General features: G+C 41.4%; 1 protein-coding gene across 7 annotated transcripts in view; it reads left to right on the top strand.

Annotated features, from left to right (window-relative positions):
• Positions 1 to 9,246, top strand: part of CCDC150 (coiled-coil domain containing 150) — a 101,961-nt gene extending 92,715 nt beyond the window's left edge. For 5 of the 7 annotated variants that reach the window (XM_039248966.1, XM_039248963.1, XM_039248968.1 and 2 more), the window contains 6 exons: positions 1,604 to 1,798; positions 2,189 to 2,257; positions 2,349 to 2,510; positions 3,187 to 3,273; positions 5,365 to 5,484; positions 5,899 to 6,249. In XM_039248966.1, the coding sequence (XP_039104897.1) occupies positions 1,604 to 1,798; positions 2,189 to 2,257; positions 2,349 to 2,510; positions 3,187 to 3,273; positions 5,365 to 5,484; positions 5,899 to 6,015 (750 nt within the window). In that variant the 3' untranslated portion in view covers positions 6,016 to 6,249. Of the gene's footprint in view, positions 1 to 1,603; positions 1,799 to 2,188; positions 2,258 to 2,348; positions 2,511 to 3,186; positions 3,274 to 5,364; positions 5,485 to 5,898; positions 6,250 to 9,114 lie in introns of those variants that run through there. The other 2 variants (XM_039248964.1, XM_039248965.1) reach the window with 2 other exon arrangements.
• The last annotated feature ends 377 nt before the right edge of the window (positions 9,247 to 9,623 follow it).

The raw sequence follows: 9,623 nt of genomic DNA, 5'->3' as shown, positions 1-9,623 counted from the left end.
AAAAACAAACAACCCAGTGAAGAAATGGGCAGAAGACATGAACAGACACTTCTCCAAAGAGGACATCCAGATGGCCAACAGACACAGGAAACGATGCTCAGCATCCCTCCTCATCAGGGAACTACAAATCAAAACCACACTGAGATACCACCTCACGCCAGTCAGAGTGGCTAAAATGAGCAAATCAGAGAACTCTAGATGCTGGCGAGGATGTGGAGAAACGGGCACCCTCCTACACTCTTGGTGGGAATGTAAACTGGTGCATTCTGTAAACTGCTCCCCTCTGGAAAACAGTGTGGAGGTTCCTCAGGAAATTAACAATAGAACTCCCCTATGACCCAGATATAGTACTGCTAGGAATTTACCCAAGGGATACAGAAATACTGATGCATAGGAGCACATGTACCCCAATGTTCATAGCAGCACTCTCCACAATAGCTAAAACATGGAAAGAGCCTAAGTGTCCATCCATGGACGAATGGATCAAGAAGATGTGGTTTATCTATACCATGGAATACTACATGGCAATGAGAAAGAATGAAATCTGGCCATGTGTAGCAACATGAATGGACCTTGAGGGTGTTATGCTGAGCGAAATAAGTCAGGCAGGGAAGGACAAATATCATATGTTTGCACGTATAGGAGGATTAGGAGGAACTTAGAACCATCGGGGAGAAGAAGGGGGGAAATGGTGGGGGAAAGGGAGAGAGGCAAACCATGAGACTCTTGAATACTGAGAAACAAACTGAGGACTGATGGATGGGGGGGGGGGAGATGGGCATGGAGGAGGGCACTTGTGGGGATGAGCACTGGGTGTTACATGGAAACCAACTTGACAATAAACTATTTGTAAAAAATTTAAAAAAAAAGTTCATTTCTGGGAAAGCCAGAACTTTAATTCAGTCTCAGTTTGGGACTGAGTCTATGGGGGACTCCGTTTGGAACTGTTGTCTGGATTTTAACAGTGATCACTATGCTGTTTTTCCACTAGGCAAGCTTATTAGAATCTTTTAAAACTAAAAGCAGTATTCTAAAAATATATGCAGTGGTACTAACTGGCAAGTATTTATATAAATTACCACATAATTTTCAGTTCTCCAGACACGAGGTCACAAGTGACAGAAAGGAAAAGTTTAATGATCACTGAGAAATTACTATATGCCAGGCTTTACCTTCTTTCTCTTCATTATCTTATTTAACTAGGAAGCCTATGAAATGCGTTGTTATTTGCATATATGCCAGTGATAAACCTGAGACTTAAGGAAGTCAGGTATCCAAAATTACTTGGCTAGTAAGTGCAAAAACTGAGATTTGGACTTGGGTTGGACTCCAAAGTCATGCTCTTAAAAAGAGAATGATGAACATTATGTACATTGTGTTCTTTAGAGTTAAAAATTCTGAAACTAGACAGAAGATGAAAACCACTTAGAGTGTTGCTCAACAAGTCTTCTTAATCAGACGTCATTATTATTGCCTCACTTACCCTTCTTTTAAAAAGAAAGGTCCAAAGATAAAGAACTAAATATGGGGACAGACCTAATCATAAACTTCTCTTACTGTGTGAAAAGTAAAAATGATTGACTATTCCCTTTGTGTTCCACAGCTGAGGAAAGCCCTTGATGAAGCCAACTTCAGATCAGTGGAAGTAACCCGTACCAACCGAGAGCTGCGGCAGAAGCTCACAGAGCTGGAGAAGATCCTGAACACTAGCAAGGAGAAAATAAAGAATCAAAAGGCCCAAATTAAGCTCCACTTGTCGACTAAGGCGAATAATACTCAGAATGTAGAGAGGATGAAGGTTGTATGAGAAACATTCAGTCTCCCCTTACTTCCCTCATATCTGAGGAGGATCTATGCAGGTGGTGGGGTCTGGTGAAGATGGCCCAGAGTACTAACAGCTACACCTGGGGAGTGGGCGGACTATCTTTTTCCAGCAGAGACACTGCTGTGTGAATGTTTGATTTCTCCTTAACTGCCATGTCAATTTCTGGCCCCTCATCTGCCTCTTCCAAGGTGATCGTACAGGATTTTGCTCTTTCAGGGTCAGGGGGCCAGATGGAAAGGAGCCTAGCAGGAGCTGATAACTGTGGGTCTCCTATGGGATTCTTTCTGTCATCCTGTGGGCAAAAAGAACAAGCTCGTTTCTCCACTGATCGTCTTTCTATGTTATTTCCACATTTCCTTTCAGCAAATAGAAACAGAATTGAGGCAAATGGAGCTAATTAAGGATCAGTATCAGAAAAAAAATTATGAACAGGTAGATGAAACTACAAACTTTGTTTGCTATTCACAGAAAATCTCAGACTTGGACAGGTTCACCAACTGCTTCCCTCTTTGTGCCCTCCCAGTCACTGAGTATCCAGAAATTTGTATCTGAAATGACTAACCTGCAGAAAGAGATGCAGCTGTTGGCCAAGAGCCAGTATGAGACCTCAGCACGGAATAAACAGCAGGAGCTGCGGCTGGAGACAGAGCGGAAGATAAGGCAGGAACTGGAGAACCGGTGCCAGGTGAGAAGTTCCCTCGGGTCCATCTCAGAGATAGTCAGCAGCTGGCTCGTCCTGAAACCTAGTGTCAGAGCACGTAGGTTTTCTCGATTCTGTAGAAGAGACCAAGTTTCCAAGTAGGAAGAAGCCCATAGCTTTGAATACGGCACATGTTCTCAGTTTTCAACTTAATAAAATATTCATTCTTAAAGAACAGCTAAAGCTCACATGCAAAATACTGTTTTTTAAATAAGATTTCTGAACTGAATTTCATAGTCTTTCAGGCACTGTACACCCCTTGTTTCTTCCCTGAAGCTCGGATACACCTGTTACTATGACGGGAGTTTTAGCTCTTCCCAGCCTCTGGAAAAGCATAATATTCTATCACTGAAAACGGACTTCAGGAGATCATGAAGCTCTTCTTTCCTAGCAGAGATTGTCTCCTGTGAAAAAGTATTCCTTCAGTTCTGGAAAGAGCTGTTAACCCCTTTTTCCTCAGAAGAATCCAGAAGTCAGAAGCTGTGATCCGATACATCTATGGATACTAAGAATAACAGTTTTTATTTTGGTAGCACCTGAATGTAGAAAGTGTACCCCATCATACTTTCATAATTTGGTTTCCCATTTATAAAAATATGGAAGCTCTTTGTTCCATATGGGACATTGGAAATTTGTAAAAATCTTTGTATCACGTTTCCAGGAATTAGAAGAAACGATCAGACACCTAAAGAAATGCAAAGAGGCAACAGAGCATAAACTAAAAGAAGCCAGTGTGGAATCAGAACAGGTAAACCAGACCTAGGGACATAAAGACTTAACAGGTTTCCTCACACACAACTTTGAAACACTCAAGTCAGAGTGAAATCCCTCATTAACATAGTTGTTGGGAGTATAATAGGCAACAGTAACTTATTATGTATAATCTCCAATATGAAGAATGATTTTTGGATTGAGATTTTGTGTCCTGATAAAAGAGAACAGAATGCCAAAATACTGATTAAATCCAAGTCTTTACCACTTAATATAAGAGGAGAAGACCAGCATGTGTGTAGATTTTAATGCATTATTGCTCGACATCACTATTAAAAGTGAAAACTCTTTGTTCAGTCAATAAAAATAGGGCCTACTTAACATTTGTTAAGTTTTTTTAAATTTAGGTAATTTCTACATGCAATGTAGGGCTCAAACTCATGCCCCCAAGACTGAGAATCCCATGCTCTTCAGACTGAGCCAGCAACTCCCGCAAGTAGGCCCTCTTAATTTGTGATTTTGCTTTATCTTCAAATAGACCTGTTTGAAGTTATTTAAACTCATACATTTTTTTAGAGCTGAAAGGGTCTTTGAAATCATTGTCTGCCACAGCCACTCCTCATTTTCCAGATAAGAAAACAGATTCTAAGGTATCACAGTGATGATGTTGTTAATTGGTCATGATTTGTGCCTTTTATAGCCATTAAATTACAGGACAACATGACTGTATATTAAAAGGAATAAGGACTCAGACACACATGAATTTGAATGCCAGCTGTGACACAGTGCCCTTAAGGAAGTTACATTTACTTTCTTTAACTCATCACTTACCACATCTAGAAAAGTCGGGGTACTGAGAATTATGATTCCGTTGTTCTGTTAGATGGCTCAGAGTAAGTTTCAGTAAACGGTGCCTTCCTTCTCATTCACCAAACAAGAGGAAAGAGGATGGATGGACAGGGCCATTTCAAGCATCTTTCCCTCCACTCCTGGTAAAGAGTGCTGAGTGCTCCCTTTGGTTGGAGGGCAGGGTGTGAGTATCACCAGCATTATGATATACAAACAAACAGACCAGGAAAATATTTGAACTTTGTAGCCTTCTAAAAGTTAGACGACAGGGGAGCTCTATTTTCCTACCTCACTGTTTTGTGCCCACGCTGTGAGCTGGCTAGTCTAGAACAAATACACGGTCGCATGTATTTACTGTGGACCTAGCATATGTTGGGCGCTGTCCCAGGTGATGGAGACACGGGGTGAAACAACCCCAAGGAAGCCCCTGCTCTCATGGATCTTGCCTTCTCCCAGGCAAGAGAGAAATACTTCTCTCAGGGCTTCAGTCAAAAAACAAAAATGCTGTCCATGAAACAAATAACCAAAGGGAAGAAAACAGTCATTCTGCTTTTTATTCTAGAGGATATGTTCTGGAGCTGTTTTGAAGCAACCACTATACAACATAAAAGCCTATTGGCTCTACCTTAAAATACCATATTATCCCAAATACACAAAAGTGCCAGGCACTCAGTAGAGATCTGTCATTTAAATGAATACGGAGTCCAGATCATCTTCAAAGGCAGACTACTAGAGGGGCCGTTTAAGTCTGTCTAACAAAGGTAATTTGGAAGTTTGTGCTTAGGAGCTAAAGTCTAAAATATTTTGATGATAAAGGAGAAATAAAGAGAATGCAACTTACACTAAACTGGTTTAGTCTTTTACTAAGTCAGTTACTTTCATAAAGCACCACAGAAAAATCTAGTGTAGGGACTTTGGAGAAGAAATAGTCCTGGAGAACAGAACTCCGAAGTTCCCACCACGGTTTGCACTACCACGTTCACTGGCAGCGCCGTCTCGTCCTATCATTCTCATTTTTCCCTGGGTCCTCTTACCTCAGGTCACGCCCCAGAAATAGGAACAAATGCATGAAAAAGCAACAGGCTTGTAGGCATCCCTCAATTCTGCATTCAGGAATCTCTCTCATCTGTAGGATGGATATTATGCAAATAGGTTTCAAGGACCTTGCGTTCAGAATTTGGGTCTTTTAACATCTAGGTAAAAAGTCTCCTGAACCAATACACAAAAAACATAACTGTTTCTTTGTTGTCATGTTTAACGGTGACACTTATATGCCCAGATAACAGCTAACCTGGAAGAAGCCCATCGCTGGTTTAAGTGCAGGTTCGATGGCCTGCAGCTTGAGCTGACAAAAAACCGGTTGCAGAGGCTTCCCCGAGAAGACAGGTGGCTGGAAGAGGTAGGGTATTTAGACATGGCTGTCGTAAGCAGTTTTGGATTTGATCCTTCTCAGGTTTCTTTTTCTTCAGCATGGAACCCACTTCAGGGCTTGAACTCACATATCATGAGATCATGACCTGAGCCCAAATCAGGTTGGACATTTAACCAACTGAGCCCCCCAGACGCCCCCCCACCTCAAATTTCTAATTACACAAGTTCTCTTCATCCAGCTACTCTCCCCACTAATCTGTAGATTTCTTTAAACTGCAAGGAAAACAAATGAACTAAATTTCTTTCTGAAAAGTTCTACATTGCCCAACCTGTCTAGATTAGAACCACTCACCTTGATGAATAAATTATATTCATAAAGACAAAAGAGGCCCTCAGCTGTGCAGTTAATTTTGCAGTGTCAGGTCTGTTTTCTTTCCAACAGGACCAAGGTAAGAAGCTCAACATCGCATCCAGCCAGTCTGCTCTACAGCGATGGGAGAATAAACAGCATCTTAGACTTATGCCCAAGAAATGTCATTCCGAACTAGAGAGACAGTGATGCCCTTGACAGAGGTGCTTCTTCACCGATAGCTATGCCATGATTTCCAGAGCCCAGCTACCAGGGCTGGCCTTTTCCACAGTCATCAGAACATGAAGTCTTTGATATGGGCTGAAGATTTTGGACTTGAGTTTATCCTTTTAGGAACTTTCTGATATCAATACAGAACCACCCCATTTTTTTGTCCCTTTCCCCATTTTCCACCCAATAAATTTATATGAATTTGTTGTATGATAGGAGATACTGTAGCGTGATACTTGACTACTTTTCTAAGTACATTTTATCAAAATGCATTTAGTGAGGTACTAGGTGATATAGCAACTAAAGGGGAGGATGTTTTGTTTCAATAAAATGTCCTAGTCTAACACCCAGTAGAGAATCCTTGAATATGGGATCACTTGGAAAATGGTAAAAACTCTTCCACAGTCTTGTAAACGTATACCCTTTTATGCTGGGTAGTTACCAGCACATCTTTAGTAGGATTAGAGCTCTATTTTTTTTTTTTTTTTTTAAGTAAGTTCTACACTCATTGGGAGGTTTGAACTCAGGACCCTGAGATCAAGAGTCACATGCTCTACCTCTGAGCCAGCCAGGCACCCCTACAGCACTATTCTTATATAAGATATCTTAGAGACTATGTTTATAGCTTCTTCAGATGCTCACAAATCAAATTATTGTGTACAGCAAACTGCTCTGCTCCAGGACTACACCTGGCCAATGTAGCTCTTCCTTACTATAAGTAAGCAACAAATTCAACTTTATTATTCTTTTTAAGAGAGGGAGTGGTTGGTAGAGTAGGTAATCCAGACTTCATGTACATAAACAGCTACCATAACACCTGACTTTATTGATGCTTAAGTAATGACAGCTACTGGTGATACTATCAGGACCTAAATTGAGTGAGCATTGTGAAACTGGAGAGAATATCATTAATAAGACTCTCAGAGGTTGAAGAGCCTACCATTTTTTATCTGATCTAAAAAGACAAAGCTGAATTTATAGCTTAAATTAAGCAGTAATGATAAAGGGAGAGCTCTGTTGGTCAGGCAGAGCCCTCCCTGATCACAGGAGACTGCTGATGTTTTGGGGAAGCACAGAGTTCAAGAATTACAAGACTTTGAGAGGATTATGAGGGTTGATACCATCTGTAGAAGTGTAGTTATGTGGGTAAGGCTGTTATTTGGCATTCAGGGGGCAAGAATATTGGAGTGCATTCCTGTGTGTCTGACTTTCAGAGGTGAGGGCTCACTGATTGGCAGGCTGGGAAAAGCCTCCTCAAGTTGTGTAACTCCTATAGAATTAAGCCCTTTGGACTCTTCATAAGGAGATAAAGTTATTTGAGGGTACAAGGGAGTCAGTCTTGAAATAGTCTAACCAAGAGCCCCACAGAACAGTTAACCTTGGTCCTGAATTCCTAGTAGGAAAAAAGATCCCAATTACTGTACAGTAGAGATGATCAACCTTAATGGGTTGTAAGTATACTGTTCTTGAGTGTTGTATTACATTGACCATTACTGGCCAAGAATAGGTTTATCTTCCTCATAGAGAACAAGGACATTTTTCTCCACTTGTGTTTTGACCTCAAAGAGTATCATTATTGATAAAATCAGTGTAACATGCCTTTATATCATTTTTTTTAGGTTGGCTATACTAAATCTTAGCTTGTGAGAAGTGAATTATAGCATTAGATGGGTGATCGCTTCTAGTAAAACTATATTTAGAACAGCCTGTTTAGAGTGATGAATTTGCTGAAGTGTTTCTGTGGTACCTTTATAATGGTCTGCTGTATACTAGGTTCTATTGTGGGCCTGTACTTTCCTCTGAAAATACCAAAAAACAGACAAAATATCAGACAATGATTTTTAAGACCCCAAACATTATGCAATAAAGAACAGTGATCCCTAAGAGAAGGAACAAATGAGGTGAACCCTACTATCACCTGCCTTACAGCTTTCAGAGTTCGTGCTACCTGGTCCTTAGTTAAGCAGCCAGAGGGTCCAGGGAAACCAGGACTGCTAGAGTCCAGGACCGCACAGGAGAGAGCTGCACAGACAGAGAATTTCAGAGATGTCCCAAAAGTCCTCTTGAGTATTCAGCTGAGTGCATGCGTATGAGGAAATCACCTAAAGCCAGAGAAAGAGCCATCCAAAAGGGTTTAAGTTAACAGTACTCAACAGACACACAAGGTGCCAGCTCCCACCAGCCAGAATGAGAAACGTCATGATTTGCAGGGCATTGCGTGGAGTACACTAAACAATTCTGGTCTCCGAAGCAGGGAGTAGTTAGTCCTACAGCAACACTGCTCTAGTCCTTCCTGGCAAATCTGCAAAGCATGACCCCTAATCATCTATGCCAAGTAACTGCATTCCAAAACAGAGCTTAAGAATAGAGGAATATTCGGGCGCTTGGGTGGCTCAGTTCATTGAGCGTCTGGCTTTGGGTAAGGTTATGACCTCAGAGTTCGTGGGTTCGAGCCCCGTATCGGACTCTGTGCTGACAGCTCAGAGCCTGGAGCCTGTCTTCGGATTCTGTGTCTCGCTCACTCTCTGACCCTCCCCTGCTCATGCTGTCTCTCTCAAAAATAAATAAATAATACATTTTTTAAAAAGAATAGAGGAATACAAAAATATATGGCACCCATCAAGGTAAAAAAAAATCACAATTTGTAGTACCCAATCCAAAATTTTCTGGCATGCAAAGCAGCAGGAAAATTTAACCTAGAATTAACAGATGTTAGAAGTAACAGGAGGGTGGCTGGGTGGCTCAGTTGGTTAAGTGTCCAACTTCAACTCAGGGCATGATCTCACGGTTCATGAGTTTGAACCCTGCATAGGGGTCTGTACTGACAGCTCAGAGCCAGGAACCTGCTTTGGATTCTGTGTCTCCCTCTCTGCCCTTCCCCCACTTGCACTTGCTCTCTCTCTCTCAAGCATAAACATTTAAAAAAGAAGTGACAAGGACATGAAAATAGTTATCATAACTATATGGTAACTTTTGAACTATGTTCAAAGAGTACTAAAACAGTAGATGGTAATAGGAGAAAAACTGAAAAGAATTCATAATTATTAACTAGTAAAACTGATGGGTGGTTTCCTTTAGCAGCAGAGACTGACCACATGTGGGAAGACTGGATTTAAAGGGGATTTCAATACAAGATCTAAAGATGATTTGATTAATTTGATGACTGCAGTTGTTCTGAAGCAAGGATACTGAGCTGTGGCTCCTGAATTAAAGGATAAGCAATGGTTCTATTAATTGTGTTGTGCTGTTAACACTCATAGAGCATGACCTAACCATTTCTTGTGAGTACAAAAAGTGATTTGTGGAGAGGAGGGGCCAACATGGTGGAGAAGTAGGGGAATCCATACTTCCCACGTCTCTCAAAGAAGGGCTCAAGCCAAAGGACTTTGAACCCTACAAGTCTGGGAGGAAAAGAGACCGAGCCTACCAGAGAGAAACTGGGACAACCTAGTTGCGTGGCCCATAGCTGCGTGATTGCAAACTAGGGGAGATAAAACAGACTGCTTGGGCACAGAGGGGAGGGATCCCCTTCTGCACAGAGACACAGGGAAGAGAAAAAGTGGCTGGGGAAGCGTAGGACTATATCT

This window comes from Hyaena hyaena, unplaced genomic scaffold (assembly GCF_003009895.1).
Source record: "Hyaena hyaena isolate Hyena2069 unplaced genomic scaffold, ASM300989v1 scaffold_325, whole genome shotgun sequence".
Classification (NCBI taxonomy): domain Eukaryota; kingdom Metazoa; phylum Chordata; class Mammalia; order Carnivora; family Hyaenidae; genus Hyaena; species Hyaena hyaena.
Note: the sequence above shows the minus strand (reverse complement) of the source record. Positions and strands in the feature narration are given on the sequence as shown.